Genomic DNA, 24,719 nt, shown 5'->3' on the forward strand with positions numbered 1-24,719 from the left:
CCTTTCCCTGTTCGTCTTTTTTATCTTCTTTTTCTCAGATAAGTCCTTTAACATTTCATATAATAAGGGCTTGGTGATGATGAACTCCTTGAATTTGATCTTATCTGAGAAGCACTTTATCTGCCGTTCCATTCTAAATGAAAGCTTTGCTGGATAGAGCAACCTTGGTTGTAGGTCTTTGGATTTCATGACTTGGAATACTTCTTTCCAGCCCTTTCTTGCCTGTAAGGTCTCTTTTGAGAAATCAGCTGACAGTCTGATGGGCACTCCTTTGTAGGTGACTGTCCCCTTATCTCTCTTGCTGCTTCTAGGATTCTCTTTCATTTTCATCTTGGCTAATGTAATTATGATGTGCCTTGGTGTGATTTTTTCACCTATGCCTCCATCTTGGCTGGAAGTCTCTGTATTATAATCTTTATGATTTTTTAATGTAAGAGGAAAAGTTTAATATTTAACATGAATCTTGACCTCAAATAACAGTTTATCTGAAGTTTTTTGAAACTAATCGAAAAATTAATTTTAACATAAAATAATATGTAACATATAACTTCAAATTTTTAAAGTCTCTGCCCTATTTGATTTGTTAGTGCACCACTACTAGGTGCAAATTTGTGTCTACTTTTTTGCTTGATGTTATTTCATATCTTTCCCATATGTAAAAAATATGGAATACATTTTGCCATTTACAATAACAAAATAACATCCTGCAGAGTGATAGTATAATAATTTGCTTTCTCATTCTCCTATTGTTGAACATTTGGGCTTATTTCTACTTTCTCTGCTGGTATAGACAGTGCAGCTGCACACGTCTCTGTACAGTTCAGATCCGCTCTTCTGCACTCCTTGCCCTGTGTTTTCCAAAGCAGGAACAGTGGATCAAAGACTGTGATCCAGCCATAAACTCGGATTCTGTGAATTTATGAATGAATGTTATGTAACACTGGTAGAGTTCAGGACATCTGGGTGCCAATTTGATAACGCACCAGTAATATATAAGAGCATCATTATGACAGATTCTTTATTTGAAAATAATTTGTTTATTTTGAGGGGGAGAGTATAAGGTAATATACTTACTTGTCTTAAAACAGTACCTGGCTAAACATTTCCCCAAGCGTTTCTTTCTCTGTACGCTCTCTCCTTTGTGTGTCCCCTGGAGACACCCACCACCAGCGGCTGCTGCGGCCGTGGTATCCTGCTGTACGTGAAAGGACATCCCTAGCACAATTGTCAGTGCTGTTTTCCCCAGCGAATTACATTTGTTTTATCAAAATTTGGTGTATTCTAATCTAGCACTTTTACATTACAATAATGAAATATTTTCATTTTTTCCACCAATTTATTGAACCTGAATTTTTTTTTTCAAACCACTTCTGCAGCTCCTGGAATTAGGAAAAGTATAAGCATGACCTTTTACAAAATCTGGCAAAATGATGGTGACTAAATAGGATAAAAGTCATTTCATAATCATATGAAACACAATATCATGTGTAGTTAATTAAGCTCAAGTGAATACTAATAGTTTGAGTTATTCCATGTGGTATGATGACACTTTCCCTTTTCTTCTCCTTATGTCTGAGTTTTGAGTATGTGCCTCCCTTAAACCTGGCTGGTAAATGAAAACCATTTAGGTAAACACATAGAATCTATAGTTTTCTTGTTTTATAGAAGTTGTTTGTTTGTTTTTAGCAAACAAAAAAGGTTTTAAGGCCTTTATAAGAAAGTAAATATAGCAAATTAGAATATGCCTTTTATTAACAATGTGTGAATGTTTATTGATTATTTTCAGCTGGGAAGCCTTCAGCAAGTAAAGAAGAAATCAAAGGGATTCCCTGGGCCTCCTGGACCTGTGTGAAAGGCCCAGAAGTGAGTGGAATTTGGCCGAAGTACACCGATATCAATGACATCAACTCAGTGGATGCGAATTACAGCAGCTCGGTGCTGGTGTCTGGAGATGATTTCGGACTGGTTAAATTGTTTAAGTTTCCTTGTCTCAAGAAAGGTAAGGCCCCAAAGAGATGTTTCATTTAGACTTATCTGAGCATGCATATGCAGTATAACTAAGGCTTGTTTTCTTGGTGTCTATTCCTGCACCCTATTATCCTTGTATTTCTGTTGCTCTTGAACACTTTTAAATAGAATGTGTTCTTGATGTATACTTTTGATGTTCCTAAAATATGGGGTGTTGCAAATTTGTCAGAGTTTGTTAACAGAGTTTATGCTCACCATTTTGTGATTCATAAGCCTCATGTTCCACATTTTAAACAAGTCCTATCTTATTTATATTGATGTAATTTAATATATAAATTACATAATTTAATTGTATGTTACATCAAAAATTATCATTAAAAATTTTGTGCTTCATAGCTAATTATGATTATACGTGGAAAAGCAAAGCAAATCTTTTCAGCCACATTTAAAATAGAATTGGAAAGAGGTTGCTCTTTCAGGTAATACAGTCGATAGACTCCTCATCATAGTACTTATTTCGCAAACCAGATTTACATCAGTGGTACATTATTGAGAGAGAAGTTTGCTTCTAAACAACCACATCTGCCTTTGCATTTTGTTGTTTTGTTTCTTTTAAATTTGTGTTACATCAATTTTTGTGGCACTTTCAGACTTTGCAGAATGTAACTGAATTAACCAGTTGTTATGACCTCATCTTCTTCCTCTGCAAGTTTAAGCAAAGCCCATGCACAGGCTTCCAGAGACTCCCTGACTTCGCCCTAAAAATCTGATCTCAGGAAAGTAATCAGTAGGGACATGCTTTTGCCTGAAAGCTCCTTCACTTGAGCGATTTTTAGATTAAGCAAGGAAACGGGGATTGAAAATGTAATCAGAAAGTCATTTTGAGCTAAGTAGCAGTTTTGAAGCAATGGCAGTTACAGTACAAAATTGAACAGAAAATACACAGCAAAACCCACCATCCCTTACACTTAACAAAAAGGCAATCAGTTTTCAAATACTCACATGAAATTACCTCACTGTGCCAAATTCAAACTCTCTCTGCCTGATGGGTCTTTTGAGTATTAGTGCATATCTTGTTAGATTGAGTGATGTACTTACGGAAGGTGAGGTGGGCAACTAGAAGCCTCTAGGAATTCAGACAAAACGTCAGAAGCAACACTATAGCTCACAACTGCTGGGACTTGGGAATGAAGTTAACTCACTGAGGGTTGGTATCTCCTTTGCATCACCAAACCTTGTAGTGTGGACTTAGGTCTGGAAAACAGCAATGAAAAGGTAGATCTTGGGTTAGGTAAGTAGAATGTGAGGGTCAGGGGAGGTGGGAGAGGGTTGTGAGTAATGCCGTATGTCAAAGTGAGACACCTTGTGTGTAGATCAGCCCTGAGTGTGAAGGCACACAGAGATGTCTGGATGAACGAGGAGAGGCAGACAGACAACAATGGTGAGAGTAATAAAATCCACCCGTGATCTGCAGGAGTTTCCATGTCCTCATAGCAAATTGACTTGTTCTACTTTTCATGACTCATGGCTTATAAATCTTGCAATTTGCCTCAGGGACATTCAGGCTTTTGTGGCCTTTTTATGCCAAAAATATTGCCAGGCACATTTGTATAAGACTTGTTGGTGGAAATAATAAGTTGGTGGAACCTGTCTCCCTGTCACCTCGGGCACCAGTGACAATGTTCACTTTTGGACCTGTGAGCAGCCGGATAGGAGCAGAGGCTGATGGCCATGCGAAGGAGTGCAGACGGCGCAGACGGGATCAGTTCTGTCCTGCAGCGTAGGCACAGGCGGGCCAGTGTGGCAAGAACATGATGAGTGAGGGGAGAGTTGTGTGCTGGGAGGCTGGGGACAGCGGTGGGCACCATGCTCTTAAGGGCCTTGTCACCTCTGTTTGAGACTTGGGTGACAATGCTAGTGTTCCTTGCTAGTGCAGTGGAAAACTACCGAGTGTTTAAAATGAAGGCATAACATGACCAATTTAAGTTTTTAAAAGCTGACTTTGATATTGAGTAGGATAGATTAGGGGAGAGGAGGCTTTGAGTAAGAAGATTATTTGAGAGTCCAGGTGAGAGATGATGTACAAAAGTTTTAGGAACAGGTACAAAGAGAAGTGGCTGAGATTAGGAAAAGTATCGAGGTAGAGTTGAAGGTCTTGCTGATGGGTTGGATGTGGGGGTGGAAGGAAAGAGAGGAACCAAGCATGACCCCAAACTTTTGGGCTGGAGCAATGGTGTGGATAGTGGCACTATTTATAGAGATGAGAGAACGAGAAAGGGAAAGGTTTTGTCTCTGCGCATGTGGTATGGGAGTGTAAGAGTAGGTGAGGAAGGGGAATTCATCAGTCTGTTTCGTCCATGATGAGCTTGAGGCAGGTATTAGACACCCAAGTAGATATGGTCCGTCAGCTGTCAGCACTTCAGGGGAGTCCAAGGCAGGAGATGAATGTTCGACAGTTGTGAGCATGTCAACAGTATTTAAAACCATAGGAGAAAGGTCAGCAGAGTGGAAATGAGGACTGAGGCCTGAGCATTCCTGGTGGTTTGGAGGAAAAAGAGAGGCCTTGTAAAATCACTCAGTGTTCCAAGAAAAACCTTGGAAGAGATGGACATGGCCTTCATTTGTTCAACAAATACTTGCTAAGTGCTACTTTAGAGGCTGGAGGTACATCAGTGAATAAGATCAGCACAAATCCATGCCCTCACTGAGCATTTTGTTCTTCTCAGGGGACAGTTAATAAAATATGAACATATCTGATGGTGAGATGTGCTGTGAAGAAAAATAAAGCAAGCAATGGGATTAGAATACTCAAGTTGGGCTGCGTAGTGTTGCTACTTTAAATATGTTTTTTTAATTTTATTGATTTGAGAGAGAGAGATAGAGACATCAATTTGTTGTTCCTCCACTTATGTGTTCATTAGTTGTTTCTTGTATGTGCCCTGACTGGCGATTGAACCTGCAAACTTGGCATATCGGGACGGCACTCGAATCAACTGAGCTACCCAGTCAGGGTCTAGTATTGCTACTCTAAATAGGGTAGTCAACAAGGTCGCCGATATGGTTTCATCCGACTAGAAACCTGAAGGAGGCGAGGGGACCAGCCATTCAAGTTTTCAGAGAAAGAGCATCCCAGACGGGGAGCAGCAAGTGCAAAGCCTTAAAGATGGAAGAGCACCTGGCGGGCCTAAGAAATGGCAAAGAGGCCAGTGTGCCTGGAGAGGGGAGAGAGCATAAGAACAGGAAGAAAGATCACAAAGAGACCAAATATGAATGACACCAGTGCCTTTGCAAGTTTTAGTTCCAGCCTTCCAAGTACATATTAGTTATCTTTTGCTGCATAACAAACTTCTCTCCCCACCAAATTCAACAGCTTAAATCAACCAACATTCATTAACTCAGTTTCTGGGGGTCAGGGATTCAAGGTCAGCTTAGCTGCATGATTCTAGCTTGAAGCCTGTCATGAGGCCTCTCAACCAAAGGCTAGACTGAGGCAGGGTCCACTTCCAAGACGGCTCACCCACGTGGCTGTTGGATGGAGGCCTCAGTTCCTTGCCACGTGAGCCTCCCTATGGGGTGTTTGAATGGCCTTAGCATGTGATATCGAGAGACCCAAGAAAGAGAGCCAGGAGGAGTCTGCAGTGCTTTTTGTTGTCTGACCCCCTCTTGGTTGTCACACATCTTCACTTGTGCCATCGTCTGTTCATATGGATCTGTATTGAAGAATTTGTGGACATATTTATTTTTTTCTCAAGTCTTTGAGATATAATTAACAAGTGACATTGTGTAAGTTTAATTGTACAGTGATTTCCTACATGAATGTATTGTGAAATGGTCACTGCTTTAAGGTTAGTTAACCCATCTGTCACTGTACTTTGTTACCTTGTCTTTGTAACTGCCAAGTATACAATACAGTGTTGTTAACTATAGTCCCAGTGTTGGGCATTAGATTCCCAAAATTTATTCATTTGATAACTGAAAGCATACCCTTTGACCAAGGTCTCCCCATTTGTCCCACCTCCAAGCCTGTAGTTAACTACAAACCTACTGTTTCTGTGAGTTTGGCTTTTGCTTTTTTAATTGTGGGCATATTTTTGAGCCACTGCAAAGAGATAGGTTAAATGATCCCTGAGGAGGGTATAAAGGTCAGGGCAGCAAAGGATAGCCGAACAAGATCTATAGAGACAAAGAAAGAATAGACTTTGCTTCCTAATTATTGAATTATCATCGGCCAGCATTTCCAACTGAGCTTAGTTGGAATCTGTTTGACGTTATAGAATTACCAAAACTGGTTTAGGCAACTCTCTGAGATAGGTAAGGCTGCTTTTGAGCTCCGTAGCCTTCCTGTCCCTCTTTGGCAGCGTCCCCCTAGCCTGTTTCTTTTGGAGGCCCTAATGTAATAGGACCTCGCCTGGTTAGAACCCGCTCTCAGGAAAGGGACATGTAGCCATCATTTTCACCTTCATTTATATCTAAATCCTTACCTCTCTAGTGGGCATTTATTTATTTATTATTAATTTTTAAAAGATTTTAAACTTTACTTTTAGAAAAGTGAGGGGAAGGGAGGAACAAAGAGAGGGAGAGAAACATCAATGTGTGGTTGCCTCTCATGCTCTCCCAACTGGGGACCTGGCCTGCAACCCAGGCACGTGCCCTGACTAGGAATCAAACCAGCAACCCTTTGGTTCGCAGGCCAGCACTCAATCCATGGAACCAGACCAGCCAGGGCTCTAGTGAGTATTTAATATTTAAATGCGATACTTGAAACAGATGACCTTTTCCCCCAAAGAGGGACTGTAAAAGGTAGAAGTATTTCTGAAGGAGAGATGGGTGCTTGTTGGCTCCCTGAAATCTCCCATAGTCTTCGGAGTATCAGATCTCCACCAGATAAGGTGGACTCTCCTGTTTCCACGAGTGCCTTTATGCTGTTGGCTACCGACAGTGCCCTGGAGACTTCACCGCAGTAGTTCAGCCACAGGTATAAGTTCAAACTAGGTATTCTATTGAATTCACTACCTGGGGATGTTTACTGAGTGAAGCAATCAATTTCAGAGAAAAAAACGTTATTCTTCCAAATGTACATCTACATGACCCCAAACAGTAATTTGACTTTTTCCAACAGAATTATTTTCTGTTTCCCAATCGCGAGGACTGCCCCTTTTATCTAGCATTTAAATGAGAATATATAAGATATTCATTTTTTAGCATTCATTTTCAGAATCATGCAGCAGTAGGCATTATTTGGAACAGGTTTGGATGTGTCTTTAGGTACAGGGCTTAAGACCCATTTTTAAAGATTTTATTTATTTATTTATTTATTTATTTATTTATTTACAGAAAGAGGGAAATGGAGGGAGAAAGAGAGGAGAGAAATATCAGTGTGAGAGGAAAACATTGACTGGTTACTTCTTGTACAGTACCCAGCTGGGGACTGAACCCACAACTCAGGCATGTGCCCTGACCAGGAATCAAACCAGTGGCCTTTTGCTTTTATACCCAACCAGTTGAGCCACATGCATTATTGCTTAAGACTCATTTTTAGCTTAATCCATACAGGGATAATTGCAATATTTGGGGGGGGGGCATTTGCTTATTTGTTATGATGTATAATACTGTAGATTATTTTGTAATATGTTCAAAGATTTTTCCCTTCAACATGAATAGAATGTAATTTTCTAAGCAATAAATTTTATGTTTTGTATAATTAATTTTCTTAAAAAATATCTTCAGGAGCCAAATTTAGAAAGTACGTGGGCCACTCTGCACATGTCACGAATGTCCGCTGGTCTCATGACTTCCAGTGGGTGGTGAGCACCGGAGGGGCCGACCACTCCATGTTCCAGTGGAGGTTTATTCCGGAAGGAGTCAGCAATGGCCTGCTGGAAACCGCACCCCAGGGTAAAGCCAGCAACATTTTTTTCAACATCGGTTTATTTTCCAATGAGAGTTTCAAAGAATGTTCTAACCTCTTTTCTGGAGGTAAAGAGTTAAAGCAATTTTGAAAAAGTCATTCCTGTAATACATTTTCAAGTTGAAAAAAAAAGAACAGGAAATGCTTTGGAGATGAATATGGGTCCATTAGTTAATTTCCTTCAAAGAATCTTACTTATACCAAATGCAAGTTGAAAGTCTAAGGTTTATGTGAAGTAACCTCTGAAGATAACATGAATGCAGACATTTCAGCCTCCTTAGAACAATTGTGATGGATGGAGGGTCTGCTCAGTCAGGCTGTGGGGTGACAGGGTAACCTTTGGAATAGAAGTTGCCTCCAGAATGGAGCCATTTCAAAGAGTGGTCCACAATGTGGGCCCATGTATTCCAGTTCAATGGATGTGTAGTCTTTTTATTTATTGGGATTTCAACAGGAGTGATGAAGTAATAAAATGAAAACCTAAGTGAGGAAAGGTTTTTATTGAGAGGGGTTCTGCAGCAACCTTGACCATGGCAATTACTAACACCCAGTGGGCATGTTAACAGGCTACAGAGGGTCTCCACTGAAATAAGTGGTTGAATTTCCTTTTGTACCAGCTCTGTCCTTGGTAAAACCTGCTCCCCCCCCCACCCTTTCCAAGACAAGACTTAAAACTCAAAGGTCTGTGATGTAATAGAAGTGTGGAAATGGCGGGGGGAGCATTGTTCTAGTGTGTCAGTGCCCCTGGAGGGGGGAAGGGTATGCTGAACTTAACCAAAAGAGAAAAGAAAAAGATGGTTTAAGGATTTACTCTGAATGATAACTGGGGTGGTTATTTTTATTTTCTTTGAAGTCAGAAAAAAGGAAATATTGAAATTAAAATTTTTAGCTCTTTAGAGTCTCAGGATGTTTGCTCAATTCCTGTGGGTTGTGTTTCTACAGAAGGAGGCACTGATTCCTACAGTGAAGAATCTGATTCAGATTTATCCGACGTGCCGGAGTTGGACTCCGATATTGAACAAGAAACTCAAATCAATTATGATCGCCAGGTCAGTAAACAGGCAGCCTCAGAACAAAGGTCTCATAACTAAAACTCTCACTGGATTTGGACACTGACTAAAAATGGCTGGCACTTAGGCAGAATAGAATCAGGACAAAAAGCACACTTCTTGTCTTTAAATACAGGTTAAAAATATAGCATTTACCTAATCATATTTTTTAAAATATTTTTAAGTGGAAAGGAGTGACAGTTTCAAAACTGAATGACATTTGGGGGTTTTTGCCTCCCTAGCACCTAAAACTTTAAGATATTTTTTGAAGAAAAAAATGTGCATGTAACCTACTAGACTTTATATTCTCTTAGAAGATCATTAAATCATATTTTTTCTTTACAGAATAGGTCATCCTGGAGCCATGGTAGTTTCGTAACTTATGGAGACCATTATCCATCCATGTAATTAAAGTAAAAAGGCCAAATATAATGCACATTCTCTCTCCAGTCAGAAATTATGTCCAGTATAAAAGTTGGGCAATTATATCCAAATTGGGTCCTAATATCTTGAAAGTAGACATTTTATTTTAATGTTAAACAGATCAATCCTCAGGGGAATTGAACACATATCACCTTGTATCACAATAACTACAGGGGTTCTGTTTTCTTCCTTGACATTTAACAAAGGTACGTGAAGCAGATCCTGTCCATGAACGTTGAGTGAGATTTCAGGTTTCAGACACAGCAGCTGTCAGTAGTGCCCATGGAGACCTACTATACAGGCCTGCGACAGCTGCCATGCATTGAGTGTTTCCATGGGGCCAGATCCTGTGATTTACATACATCAAATTCAACCCCACGATAACCCTGGGAGGGCAACTAACTTGCCCACTTCTGCATCGGCTGTCTAAGAATGCAGATCTGGGCTTCTCTCCAAAGCGCACATTTTATGTACTGCTGGGCTTTGCCTCTACACAGGCACTGAATTTACTGATTTTCAGATGATATTTTTTTTTAGCTCATAAATATCACCAATTGATTCGGTGTTTGAAGAATTTTATCAGTAAAAATGCCATTCAACCGATGCCTCGGTTGAACTACAAGACTGCATCAGTTTGTGTATTGATGCAATGCGTTATGCGATAAAACTACTAGAGATAAGGCTTTGAAAAGATATTATTAAGGTGGAAATACCACACAAACACTATACAATATTGTGCCTTGATATCAAGGAGGAATGGAATTTAAGCAAAATGAATGTAAGATCTGGAAGGAAAAAAAAAATGTTTTTCTCTAGTTGGGAAGTTTGTATTTAAGAAAATGATGCTAGTAAAAGAATGCAATGTCGTAATTGTATTAAAACCTGTGCCTAGGGTTTATATATTCTCCCTGACATCTTGCTTTCCAAAGTTTTCACCTATATTATTCGATTTACATTCACAATTTTCCTAACGTATCCCTCAGTGGGGATTTTTATTCCCTCTGCAAGGTGGGGATCTGAGGCCCGTAGAGGTTGTGACTGTTCAAATAAGCAGCAGAAATTCCAGGACTAGAATTCAGTGCTCTGAAGCAGCTGCTGTGCTGGCAAACGCATCATGAATTGAGATGAATAGTTATCTTCAGATTTTAAAAGCTTAGTTAATTGTACCTGTAATAGAAGAGCAATGGAAAATCTTCTGACTTTCTTTTCTAAAAAAAAGTTTTCAGTCAAATGTAAACAGGGACTTTTAAACAATATTTCATATTTTTAGTAATGTAGTTTCATCAAATGAACACTTTCCTTTTATGAATATGAGAAATTATAGATGGCATTTAATTTTCAATATGTTAGTTAAATTGATATTACTTGGTAGTAGGGCTTAAGTACATGGTAGATGAAAGATTGATTTTTTTGTACCTTTAACTTTAAATTGTAGGAAGTGTTAGTCAGCAACATATTTTAGGTCCTGAGTTGGACTGGGACCTTTTTACTCTGTAGCTCAGTCTGACTGTCAGGATGCGTGAGGCCTTGCAAAGAAAATGATTCCAAATGTGGACACTTGAGGTCCACCTTTTGCAAATGTCAGAATCATCAGGAGATTATTTTTGCTTTAAAAGAAAAATTGTATTTATATTTTATTGATACCTTTGATAATTTATTATTTACTAGAGAACTAATGCCATATTTTTCTGGATATAAATGACTTAAAAAACATAATAGCAAATTAAGAAAAAAATTATTTTAACCCCCAATAATTTAAAAGATACCTTTTGTTAGTTTTGTTCATTAGAAGAGAGTAAAATTTGACCTCAGGTCTGGTGTTCTAAATTTTATCTTTTCAGAGAACCAACTTTTAGTTTTGTTAATCTTTTCTATTGTTTTCCTGGTCTCTATTTCATTTACTTCTGTTCTAATCTTTTTATTATTTCTTTTCCTCTACTAATTTTGGGCTTAGTTTATTCTTCTTTTTCTAGTTCCTTGAGGTTTGATGTTAGGTTGTTTATCCTTTCATACCATAATAGTTGGAAAAGATACCTGATATAATTTCCACTTGAATTAGTTGAGACTGGTTTTGTGTTTTTTTTGTTTGTTTGTTTAAATTTTATTTAGTTATTTTTCAAGTACAGTTTTCTATTTCTCCCATCCCACCCCACCCCGTGCTCCCCACCTCCCTCCCATTTTCACCCCCCTTAGTTTTTGTCCTTGTGTCCTTCATACTTGTTCCTCCAAATCCCCCTTTTTCCCCTTAAATTCCCTCCCCTCTCCCCTCTGGTCACTGTCCCCTTGTTCTCTATTACAGTGTCTTTGTTTTTATTCTGCTTGCTTGTTTGTTTTATTGTTTAGCTTCCTGTTAAAGGTGAGATCATATGGTATTTGTCTTTCATCACCTGGCCTATTTCACTCAACATAATGCTTTCCAGTTCCATCCATGTTGTTGCAAAGGGTAGGAGCTCCTTCTTTCTCTCTGCTGCATAGAAATCCATTGTGTATATGTACCACAATTTTTTGATCCATTCGTTTATTGATGGGTACCTAGGTTGCTTCCAACTCTTGGCTATTGTAAATTGTGCTGCTATGAACATTGTGGTGCATAGGTTCTTTGAAATTGATGTTTTAGGATTCTTAGGATATAATCCCAGCAGTGGAATTGCTGGGTCAAAAGGCAGGTCGATTTTTATTTTTCTGAGAAAATTCCATACTGTTTTCCATAATGGTTATACCAGTCTGCACTCCCACCAACAGTAAACTAGGGTCCCCTTTTCCCCACAACCTCTCTAACATTTGTTGTTTGTTGCTTTGTTTATGATAGCCATCCTGACTGGTGTAAAGTGGTATCTCATTGTGGTTTTTATTTACATCTCTCTGATGGCTAGTGATACTGAGCATCTTTTCATGTGTCTCTGGATCCTCTGTATGTCCTACTTGGAGAAGTGTTTGTTCAAGTCCTTTTCGCATTTTTTAATTGGGTTATTTGTCTTCTTAGAGTGGAGTCGTGTAAGTTCTTTGTATATTTTGGAGATTAAACCTTTGTCTGAGGTATCATTGGTAAATATATTTTCCCATACAGTTGGTTGTCTTGCTAATTTAATACTGTTTTCTTTAGCCATGCAGAAGCTTTTTATTTTGATGAGATCCCATTTGTTTATTCTTTCCTTTATATTCCTTGCTCTAGGGGACATATCAGTAAATATGCTGCTGTGCGAAATATCTGCGATTTTCCTGCCTATGTTCTCCTCTAGGACTTTAATGGTTTCACGGCTTATATTTAAGTCTTTTATCCACCTTGAATTTATTTTGGTGTATGGTGTAAGTTTGTGCTCAAGTTTCATATTTTTGCGCGTAGCTGTCCAGTTCTCCCAACACCATTTGTTGAAGAGGCTATCTTTACTCCATTTTATGTTACCGCCCCCTTTGTCGAATATTAATGGACTGTAGAGAGTTGGGTTTATTTCTGGGCTCTCCATTCTGTTCCATTGGTCTATGTGCCTGTTTTTATGCCAGTACCAGGCTGTTTTGATTACAATGGCCTTATAATACAGTTTGATATCAGGTATTGTGATTCCTCCTACTTTGTTCTTCTTTCTCAAAAGTGCAGCTGCTATTCCGGGTCGTTTATGGTTCCATATAAGTGTTTGTTCTATGTCTGTGAAATATGCCATTGGTACTTTAATAGGTATTGCATTGAATCTATAAATTGCTTTGGGTAGTATTGACATTTTGATGATGTTAATTCTTCCAATCCATGAACAAGGTATATGTTTCCATTTGTTTGTGTCTTCCCTGATTTCTTTCTTCAGTGTTGTGTAGTTTTCTGCATACAGGTCTTTTACCTCCTTGGTTAGGTTTATTCCCAGGTATTTTATTTTTGTTTTTGCTATATCAAATGGGATTTTTTTCTTGATTTCTGCTTCTGCTGTTTCGTTGTTGGTATACAGAAATGCCTTTGATTTCTGGATATTGACTTTGTAACCCGCTGTTTTGCCAAATTCATTAATTAGTTCAAGCAGTTTTTGGGTAGAATCTATAGGATTTTCCATGTACACTATCATGTCATCTGCAAACAGTGACAATTTTGTTTCTTCCTTTCTGATTTGAATGCCTTTTATTTCTTTTTCTTGCCTGATCACTGTGGCTAAAACTTCCAATACTATATTGAATAGGAGTGGTAAGAGTGGACAACCTTGTCGTGTCCCTGATCTTAGTGGAAAAGCTTTTAGTTTTTGCCCGTTGAGTATGATGTTGGTTGTAGGTCTCTCATAAATGGCCTTTATGATATTGAGGAATGCTCCCTCTATTCCCATTTTGCTGAGTGTTTTTATCATAAATGGGTGTTATACCTTACCAAAAGCTTTTTCCATGTCTATTTATATGATCATGTTTTTTTCTTTGCTTTTGTTTATGTGATGTATTACATTTACTGATTTGTGAATATTGAACCATCCTTGCATCCCTGGGATGAATCCCACTTGGTCATGGTGTATGATCTTATTGATATATTGTTGGATGTGATTTGCCAATATTTTGTTGAGGATTTTAGCATCTATGTTCATCAGCGATATTGGCCTGAAGTGTTCTTTCTTTGTTGTGTTGTTGAGACTAGTTTTGTTCTCTGACATATGAACTGTCCTGGAAAATGTTTCATGTGCACTTGAGAAGATCTGTGTATTCTGTGGTTGTTGTACGGAATGTTCTATATAAGAGAGGAACCAAAAAACCCAGAATTTATTTATAAAAAATTGTGTGTTCTTACATGTTTAAACTTCAGTCACCTTCAAAGTACTCTCCATTTGATGCAATACACCTATTGAGACCTTTTTTTCCACTACTCAATACAGTTTTGAACTTGTCAATTTTGATGCCTTTTTGTGCTTCTGCCATTTTTTGTTTCATCTCTTCTACATCAGCAAAACGGTTCTCTTTAAGAACTTTTTTTCACCTGGGGAAACAAAGAAAAAGTTGCTTGAAGTGAGATCGGGTGAAGGGGGGAGTGGAGCACAGGGGTCATGCTGTTTTTGGTCAAAACTGCTGAACACTCAGAGTGGTGCGGGCAGGTGCACTCATAAATCACCCATCAGGAAATGGGCAAATGTGTTGAAAGGCTTCAGAAAAATTCTCTGAAGCTGAACGCAGCCTCTCACAACAATGCCAGCTGGTGGTACACTGATACAGATGGGTTCCTAGAACACTCACCTAGTGGGGGAAGCCCGTACTATGGGGGGGCCACCTTGCAGAAGCTAATTCTAGAATTTTGGTTCCCCTCTCGTATATGTTTGTTAGATCATTTGATTTCTGGTGTTCAAATCTCCTGTTTCATTATTGATTCTCTGCCTGGCTGTTGAGAGCGGGATATTACAGCCCCAACTATTACTGTATTAATATTTATTTCTCCTTTTAGTTCTCTTAGTATGTACTTTATAGATTTAGGTGCTCTGATGTTGGGGGCATAAATATTTACAATTGTTATATCTTGTACAAATGACCCCTTTATCATTACATGATGCCCTTCTTTGTCTCTTGTGACCATTTTTTAGCCTTGTGTTCTCAAAACATGATTTTTTATGATTAAAGATTCCCTGACAATGTCAAGATCTTGTTTCTAAAACCTTGAATATAGTCTCAATTAAATATATCTGTTATGTTTTCAGGTTTACAAAGAAGATCTACCTCAGCTAAAGCAACAAAGTAAAGAGAAAAACCACGCAGTGCCCTTCCTCAAACGAGAAAAGGCTCCTGAGGACAGCTTGAAACTCCAGTTCGTACACGGGTGGGTGGCCTGCCCCAGCCACATTGCTGGGTTGAGGAGGTGCCCCTTCCCTGCGCTTTCCCACTCAGCTGGCTCCTCTCTCCCGTTTGCACGGACCTGTGGTTAGGATCTTCGCCGTCATTCTGTGCCCGGTTTTCTCAGCCGGTGTCCCCTGGCCATCACAGTGTGTGCACCTCGATGTTTTCATACTTTCTGCACTTCCGTGGTGCGTGCACTACCCCAGCTCATGGTTACTTCACTGTACTCTCTCCACCACCACTGCTTCCTTTACCCCCGTAGCTGCTGCTCTATTGTGCTGGGCTCCAACAAGACAAGGTTTTCTTCAAATAACATGTGCCTCAAATCATTTCAGATTTTGAGAATTACATATGGCCTTCCAAACTTTAAGTTGAAACCTAAAAGTATTCAGCGAAAGTGTAAATGGTTGTGAAGAATATAATATCTAGCATTTTATAAATACATCACCATTTAAATGGAAGCAGTGGGACCTAAATGCCATAGATGTTTGAATCCCACCATCATCGATTTAAGAAATATGTGAACAAGTGCTTCTGTAAAAGTAGGAAACTTTGCATCACTCATATTTCTTCTTGAACTCATTTTTATTTTACTTCACCCATAGAATTTTACCCTGGTGTAGTATTTTTTTATGATTGAAAGTCTGTTATTGATGACTCTATCATTTCTTCTGCTACAGGTTCAGAAATGTCTACAGGTTCAATGTAAATTGTGTTCCCAGTAACCTTGTGATCCTCTCCGCTGTCCAGGGTGGTACCTATCCACTGCCCACTTAAGATGTGGCTGGTTTGGGCTAAGATGTGCCGTGTGTGTAAAACACACACCAGGTCAAAGATTTGGGATGAAAAAAATGTACTATTTTTTCATTAAAATGTTTTATATGGTTACATGTAGACATGATAATGTTTTAGAAACATTAGGTTAAACATTTTCAAAATTCCATCTATTTTTACCTTTTTACCCCGGCCATTAGAAAATTTTAAATTACATATGTGGCTCACTTAATATTTCTATTGCACAGTGCTGCTCTAAATGTTAACAATTTTTATCTAGATTGAATTATTGTAACAACTATTAGTAGTACATAGCTGACCAAAGCAATCTAAATATAGTACAAATTCTGATAAACAGTTATTAAACATAAAAATTTTATTGGAAAAGCTTTTGATGAGATGAAATTTTTCAGTGACTTCAGACATATAGTCATATGTATATGCACACTTAGTGGTAAGGTATGACAGAGTTTAGCTTTAAATCTATTCCCATTTTTTATTTCTTAAGATATATAAGCATTGAGAAAGCTTGTTTGCATAAATAAGTCAGTGTAAATAGAAGCATTTTAATCATAGCTACATTACTCAATTTTTTATATTACTCTTGAGTTGTAGGTCAAAAATACATAGCATGATTTTGATATATCACACAAGATGTAGTCTAGTGATCCGATTAAATCTCTCTTAATTTTGTTAAAAGCCAAAAATTGGAAATCACTTGACTTGCAAAAGCACTTCTCACCCAGTCATTGGTGGTGTTCACTTTCAACATCCACTCTTGTATTGTGAATTGACCCTTTGCTTCCATGTCCCTGGAAGGTTGGACATTCCAGGGTAATAATACACCATCGTAAGATTCCAGATGGGCGAGAGGAGTGACTTCGTGAAGTGGGAGGAAGGTGATTGTGACAGGGGAGGTGGTAGAGGAAAACCTACACCTTACCACAGGGTGTTCTCAGACCGGTCATTTTTAAGAAGGAGCACATACAGCAGCTGAGGATCTGGAAACAGATTCCGTTAAAATGATCAGTGCCCATTTTCCCCTCAAAAAGTTGTCACAGGCCCTCAGAAGTCTTCACTCCTCCACTGAAGTTAAGCAGCAGTAAAGGTACTGGGGTTTCTAGATGCACGTGTCCATGCACTAGCATTGCCTTCTGGCAGCTCCTGCTCTGTTCATTCACTGAAGGTTCAAATGCTGTGCGTTTCTTGGACCTGTGCTTCAGTTACAGAGGCTACGACTGCAGGAACAACCTGTTCTACACGCAAGCCGGAGAGGTGGTCTACCACATCGCCGCAGTCGCTGTCGTGTACAACAGGCAGCAGCACTCCCAGAGGCTGTACCTGGGGCATGATGACGACATCCTCAGCCTGACCATCCATCCGGTGAAGGACTACGTGGCCACTGGGCAGGTGTGCATCTCTCCTCTAAGATGGGGGCCTAGCCAAACGGTTTAATTTTGAATCCACTTTACATAAGTAACTGATACGGGTTAAAGAACTCAGATGATAGTACATGACAACACAAAATGACTTCCTTGACCAACAAGTGGCATTTTGCCTGGAGTTGAGAAGAGAAAGGTAGAACTACCTGACAGAAATGAATGACACTGGACAGTAGAATTAGCGTTTGAAAAGTCACTTAACTAGAAGCCATGCACCCACCCAACTTGATGCCATAACAGTCTTCTTGGACTCCTCATGCCTCAGTTTCCTTATGTGGAAAATAATGGCGTTGGCCCAGATGACTTCTGAGGGTCTTCCTACTCCTCAGATGTGTGTTTTTTAAAATTTCTGAGCAGCATTTGACTCTAAAGAACAAAATTACTCTTGCTGTAACTTGTAAGTAATTAGTACCCCCATCCTTTTATTTAAGATTGGAAGAGATGCTGCCATTCATGTGTGGGACACGCAGACTCTGAAATGTCTGTCACTCCTGAAAGGACAGCATCAGAGAGGAGTGTGCGCGCTCGACTTTTCAGGTGAGCCTGTTTTCCACTAGTCATTGACAAACAGTTCTGCATTTACTCGAGGTTTTTCCCCTCTTTCTAACTTCCTCCTGTTTAGTTGAGATTTGTTTGAGTGTCAGCTCCCCAGTCTTAGACTGGAAATCAGATATGTTAATACCTCATAAAGAAATGTCGCCTCTAGACTGCACATCCTCTCCTTGTCTGCCTCATTTCCCCTCTCCCGAGTCATTCATTACCCTGAGCTCGCACTGTGTTCTGCGTTTGCTTGAGTGGTTTGAAATCCAGAGCAGCTGTTGCTGCTGAAAGACTCAGTTGCAAATGTCTGGCAGTGATTCAGACCATCAATTTGAACTCTCCAAGTAACTGGGAGCCCAGCACTTGCAGTTTAAATGCTGAAGAACCAGAGTGAGGGCTGCAAGTTCTCTGCAAAGGGCCACTTCCCAACACTGGGGTTTTGACATCAATTTCATTCTGGAAACTAGAACTGAAGGTTCCATTTTTTTTTAATTTAAAATTTGAACACAGTACAATAAAAATACTGACTGACGGATGTAATTTTCTTTAGAGTGAGGCCATTTCCTTAAGCTACAATTAGAGACCCAGGACCTATCACAAAAGGTGTTTTTACCTAGAGATGTTTGATAAACCCAATAGTAGAAAATAGATCAGTAGAAAAAAATTCTTAACTTTTCTATAGAAAACTGATTTTATAATTTCCTTCTGCCAAATTCCATTAAATGTTCACTATGTGCAATACATATAATATTGATCATTAAATTCCACGACTGCACAGCCCAGTCTCTCATGTGTCCCTCCTCTCTGCTCTCCTTGTTCAAACCCTCGCTCTTTCTCATCTGTGCCACAGTAGTACTGCTGGTCTCTGATTCTACCTGCACTTCCTCCAGTCCATCCCACACACTTCAGGGGTCTCCTGGAAGCACAGGTACATCCCACCACAGGGACTGCCCTGATGGTCAGAGTTGGAGCTGCTTACTTGGCTGCACATCTGTGGCCTTCCGTGACCTGGCGGGCCTTCCTTTGCAGTGTTTTCGCCCACCGACCCGTTCATGCCCCATTCCGTGCACCTGGCAGTGGCACCGAATGCACTCTTTTCCTTTTTGCCTGTGTCCTTTGCTCATGCTGTCACCATGTGTCTGTTCAAGTCCTCCCATCCTATCAGACCCAGCTGAAAGTGTTCTCCTCCATTCTCCCAGGGAGAGAAAATGTGTCCCTTCTCCTGCATCTCTTTACCCATTGTCACTGCTCTGCGGGACCCCTCACAGCCCACGGTGCAGTGGAGCAGTGCGTCAACAACCCCCATGCCCGTCACAGACAGTAAGCTGCTGGGGCCAGAGCTCCTCTGTTTGCCTCTGCACATACAGAGCTGTGGACACAGAAGCTACTCAGAAAGCCTTGTGAATGAACAAATGAACTAACAAAGTTTCACTTAATTACTATTAGAACTTCACATTTTCATCATGTTTGAGTGACCGTTATCTTTTGTTCTCTAACCAGTAACATGGTACAGTTTGGTCTTAATAATTTATTTATCTTTAGGAGAAAGAGGAGAGAAATACAATGTTGCTCTGCACCCCCAAAAGGGCTAGTGATCTTTTTAATGGCATATACATTCTCACATACTCTCAATTACAAATCCGAGATGTTAAGTCACTGTTGCAGTTATGCTTTCTGTGGTTATTGGAATTAGTAGTAATCAAGCTAAGTAGAGTACACGCTGCACTGGAGGGCATGTGGGGTTGAGGAGGCATGAGGGACATACCACCAGCTGGCCGAAAGGTCATATAACACACCCAAGGAACAGTGAATTCAAAATGCTAAACTTCCACAGCTTTGACGGACATGCATTTTATAGCGAGTGTGCCATGAGTCCTTGATAAAGCAGGGAATCCAAACAGAAGCCCTAATTTGAGGTCAAATATGGCTCTATTCCATATTTGAAGAAATATGAATACATTTCTTCTCCATTTTTCATAGTTCTACTACTCAAGAGCCAAACTGCCCTTTTCCTAAAACTAAGTGTGCTGGCAGATAGACATGTGTATACTTAGCATGAAAATAATATTAATAAGTACACTCTAGAAGAGTGGTAAGACACCCATTAAAATACAAAAATAAAAGTAATATCTAAATGTATACTAGATTATAAAGAATCTAATATATTCATGTTTTTGACAGCATTGAAAATTGACTCAATAATTCCAGCAAACAGTTTTGTACCATATAATAAAAGCTACGATTCAAAATAACAAGTATGTGGATTATATATATTTCATGCACATTTCTATGTGTCAAGTTAAGTAAAAGAAAAATGGAACTCAAAATAGCACCTACTCACTGATTTCATCTGAAAAATGTATGTATGTGTATTAGCACATAAACAGATTAGCAAGAAATTTAGAATAATAAAAATAGAATTTAATAATCATTGGATTTTATCATAGAATTGATTCGTTTTTTTAATTAAGAAGAATTGAGAGAACTAACTCATGTTACTTAAATGAGTAAGGAATTAGTGGAATGTTGATTGAAAACATTGTTTGATAAACCCAATTAACTATGAGACAACTTAGTAAGCTGGTACCCAGAAACTTGATCTCTGAATTTCTGAGCACTCACATCTCTCCTGGGCTTAGTAGTTTTATAAAAGAAAGGTCAAGAAATGAGGTGGACTTGGACATCTTTCCCTGGGAAGGCAGCCCTGCAGGTCATTGCCAGGGCAGAGAAACCAGATACTCTAGGAAGAGGGTGAGGAGCTGATTCTGTCACTGCTCCTAATTCTCCTCCTGGACAAATAAAGAAATCCCCAGACATGAAATGTATTCTGCGTTAAAAGTATAATTTCAGTTTTAACAGTACATTCTCTAAGATAGTTTTAAATTGCACTAATATTCAGGACCATTCAGGAAGAACTTTCAGTAGTATCTCTTGAATAGTTATATGCAGATGAATTGTGGGGCCTGCTTGGCCTTTGTAGTGTCTGTGGCACCTGCTGAAGGTGGGAGCTGAGGCCCCGCTGTTTTAATTTTATTGGTAGTACTTTGTGTAACAACACAACTGTAGTCTTGGGCAGACCCCTGCACCACTTTACAGGCCAAGAATGAGATCCAGAGGGGTCAGTGGCATGGCCCAGGGCAAGGTCAAACAGCAGCAGACCCGGACTAGCGCCCAGGTCTCCTGGCTGGGGGTCAGCTGGGTGGAGAGCGCTCCCTCAGTCCTCTTGCCTTCTCCTGCCCCTGTCCTCTGCTGGGGTGGGTGTGAACTTCTGGCCTGAGAGTCATGCCCAGGGCACTCCGTGTGCTCACTTACTTCCCCGCTCCCTCTGCCCAGCCAGTGCCTCCAGTTGCCCCTGACACCCCCCAGTATAAACGAGGAGTGGGCAGGGTGATGCACAGATGCTGCCACATGGAACCTGCTTCCCCCCAAAAAAGCCCCCATCCAGCAACAGCCTGAGCTACACCTTTACCTGAAAAGGGGCAACTACATACCTTCCTTTTGCTAACTAATAGAAAAGTAAGTCAAAATCCCAAGAGAGGTGATTAGATTCCCTTGTTTAACCACTGGATAAGGGCACCGACTTTGGTTATCGTCTAGCTGGAGGCCCCGTCCGTGTGCCTCAGCGCCCCGCATCCACCCATCTCCTACAAGTCAGCTCATTTTGGGAGGTGTGGTGGAAACGTACTGATGGTACATTTGTCTCTTTTAGAGAAAAAATTGTGGAAATACAAAGCAGGCAAATGGTGTGAAAACTAAACCAAAAAATCAGCAGTTATACATAAAGTTAATCTATTCTTGCCACTGTTCCAAAGCAAACAAAAGGAAGACATTTTTAATCAAAAAACATTTTTTACAACATAATCCAGAACTCTAAATTATATAAACAAGGAATAAATTTATATTATATCAGTTATTTGAGCAACTCTTTAATGTGAGTTTATCTTCATTGACCAGGGAGGCAGCCATCTTCAGTTTTGTGTTTCCAGGCAGGAAGGCGCTTCCACATGAATAGAAAACCAGACTAGAAAGGGAACGTGTCGGCCATGTAAATATTGTCTAACCTAAATATTGTCCTCATATTTTTTTAAAACCTTCATTGAATAATACTTGTTTCCACAAGGGCACCTCTAACACTAATTCGATTTCATTGTGTTCAATCCTGAGGGGGAAAAAAAAACCCTATGCATTTTTTATGAGCCCCAAATATGGGGACCAAGTTGTAATTGTCTAAATAAAAAATGTTCTCTTTCCAATTTGCCCTTTACTGTTGACATTAAGTGCCTTAGAATTCTTTCTGGACTTTGTACAAATATCCATAATTAATATGTACTTTGAATACTACGACTGGAAAGACTTGAAAGAACATTACCTAGACTCCAAAAATACGTCTGAAAATAAAGACTCAAACCTACAGGCCAAGAAACAATGGACTTTCAAAGCTAAGGTCAAGCCTCTGTGGGGAAGAATGAGAGCTGGGAGGAAACTGAAAGGTAGCCAAATTACACTTCCAAACTCTGTGGTATGCAGACATAGAGTAAACCTTCAGAATTCCAGAAAAGTCACTGCTCGTGGGGATGTAAAGCGCAGCATGGGGAAGAGCGTCAGTAGTACTGAAATGACCGTGCATGGTGCCAGGTGGGTGCTGGGAATATCGGAGGGGCACTTTGTAAAGGGTGTGGTCGTCTGACCACTGTGCTGTGTACCAGAAACTAACACAAAATAGTATTGAATGTAAACTCTCATAGGAAAATTTTTTATAGAAAAGGGAAAGTTGCTACCCAAGAGAAGAGGGATGGTGCCGGGGCCCCTGAGGTTTGTCCTGTTTCTCCCAGTGCTGTCCCCAGCCACGATGCTCTTCCAGGGGCAGGAAGGTGGTGGCGCTGTGAGGACAAGGGCAACAGTGCAGAAATGTTAACGTGAACAAGCCGTGAGAATGAGCTTACCCTGAGGCCCCCTTCAAAAGAGATAAAACTTTAAAAACTGTCGTTTTAAATGTGTGGCTGCTTGTATCCTAAGAAAGACATATTAAAATAGCTGTGAAGATTTAAAGGGATACAATACATAGAATTAATATTCACTATATTACAAAAGGCCTTGGATGTGTGTGCAGTGTTTTTGAAAGGAATGGTACCATAATTAAAACAAGTTCACAAATTACAGCCATGGGACCGTCCGTTTCCTCCCCCTCAAACCTTCCACGCCCACATCTTCACCCTGCCATCCCTCCAGTGGCCCCGGGGTCATCGGTGTTCTTTGAAAACCAACTCCGTGTAAGGGTCACAAAGGAAACGTGATATTACTGTGAGCCATGAAGGAGCTTGTAATCTAAAAAGGGAGACGGAAAACTCAAATTAAAATAAAATCACCAGCCCTGGCTGGTGTAGCTCAGTGGATTGAGCATGGGCCTGGGAAGCAAAGGGTCACAGTTTGATTCCCCATCAGGGCACATGTCTGGGTTGTAGGCCAGGTCCCCAGAGGGGGACACATTGGGGGCAAGCACACATTGATGTTTCTCTTCCACTCTTTTTCCTTCCCTTCCCCCCTCTCTAAAAATAAATAAATAAAATATTAAATCAAATCAAATCCAAAGGCGTGCTAATACAGATACATAACCAGGCCAAGAGATACGGGAAAAGCAGTGTTGTTGGTGACGAGCAGGACGTGGTTATCGGTCCCTCCTCCCAAACGCCTGAGGAGAGACCCTGCGCAATTTAAAGCCTAGCAACATTTATGCATAAGGACATATCGTTTGTTTTGAAGACACGTTTGTTTATAATAATCAACTAGTGGTGATTTAGCCCTTGAAGAAAGTGTTAATGTCTTCATCTGGTACTACCATAGCCTAGTAGCTTGAAAGGATTAATGTGACTTTCCTTGCCTCATACTTAGTAGTAGTCAAGGATTGGGGAGGATTTGGTCTGTTAAAGCAGGCTCTTCCTTTCTCTTACTCTCCTTCCTCCAGAAAAGAAGCAGACCACTGTTTGGGTGGTTGGAGGAGGGGTCTCTGGTACAGGTGAGGGTGCTCACTGGTCAGCGTGTGGAGGAGGGTTGCCTCAGTGAGCTAATAAAAAACAGGAGGTCCAATTAAATTTGAATTTCATGTAAACAGATCCTTTTTTCAGTATAAATATGTCCCACGAGAGTATAAATTTGCAGTGTAAATATAAATATTATATGGGACAGTCACTAAGAGATTCATCCTTGTTTATTTGAAATTCCAATTTAACTAGGCTTCCCTCATTTTTCCAGGCAACCCAAATTTTGCATCTGCCCCAGGCCTGCCTTTGAAATGGTGCCATGTGAGACCTTGAGTAGACTGGGGAGAAGCAGTTTATTACCTTCCTGGGTTTCTTTACCCTCGTGTCAGTGCCCTGCAGTCAGAGAAGACAGCAGGCTGCGCTGGCCTGCAGTGAGCTCGGGTGCAGTCGACCCAGAGTTGCGGTTGTCCTGCGAAGCTTTGTGAGGAGGCAGCCGGGGAGCGGCTCGCTGGCCCCGCTCTTCTTCTGCCCGGAAGAGAAAAAGCAAAGTCACTGCTCTGATTTCAAATTTATTTTTACATATATATATTTTTTAATTTTAAGAAAACAATCTCATCAAACTATAGTAACCATTGATATTATTATAAGTAATATTTAATACTAAAGGAAAATGCTCATAAAACAAATGAAAAAAGATTAGATAATAGTATGTTCAGTATAATCCTGTTTTTGTCTTTTTTTTAAGCATTTATGTAGAGAAAAACACTGACAGGATATACACCAAATGTATGCCCAGAAATTTGGATGATTTTAACATTACCTCTCTTCATATTTTCTAAATGTCCTGTAACAATCA

General features: G+C 40.0%; 1 protein-coding gene across 1 annotated transcript in view; it reads left to right on the plus strand.

The window, feature by feature from the left end:
* The window catches only part of EML6 (EMAP like 6), a 231,345-nt gene that overhangs the window by 130,336 nt on the left and 76,290 nt on the right, over positions 1-24,719 (plus strand). The window contains exons 10-15 of the mRNA XM_053666835.1: positions 1,787-1,999; positions 7,696-7,863; positions 8,819-8,925; positions 14,994-15,112; positions 17,127-17,313; positions 17,777-17,882. Coding sequence (XP_053522810.1) covers positions 1,787-1,999; positions 7,696-7,863; positions 8,819-8,925; positions 14,994-15,112; positions 17,127-17,313; positions 17,777-17,882 — 900 coding nt within the window. The remainder of the gene's footprint in view (positions 1-1,786; positions 2,000-7,695; positions 7,864-8,818; positions 8,926-14,993; positions 15,113-17,126; positions 17,314-17,776; positions 17,883-24,719) is intronic.

This window comes from Artibeus jamaicensis, unplaced genomic scaffold, assembly GCF_021234435.1.
Source record: "Artibeus jamaicensis isolate MK-2021 breed Jamaican fruit bat unplaced genomic scaffold, CSHL_Jam_final contig_465, whole genome shotgun sequence".
In the NCBI taxonomy this organism is placed as follows: Eukaryota; Metazoa; Chordata; class Mammalia; order Chiroptera; family Phyllostomidae; genus Artibeus; species Artibeus jamaicensis.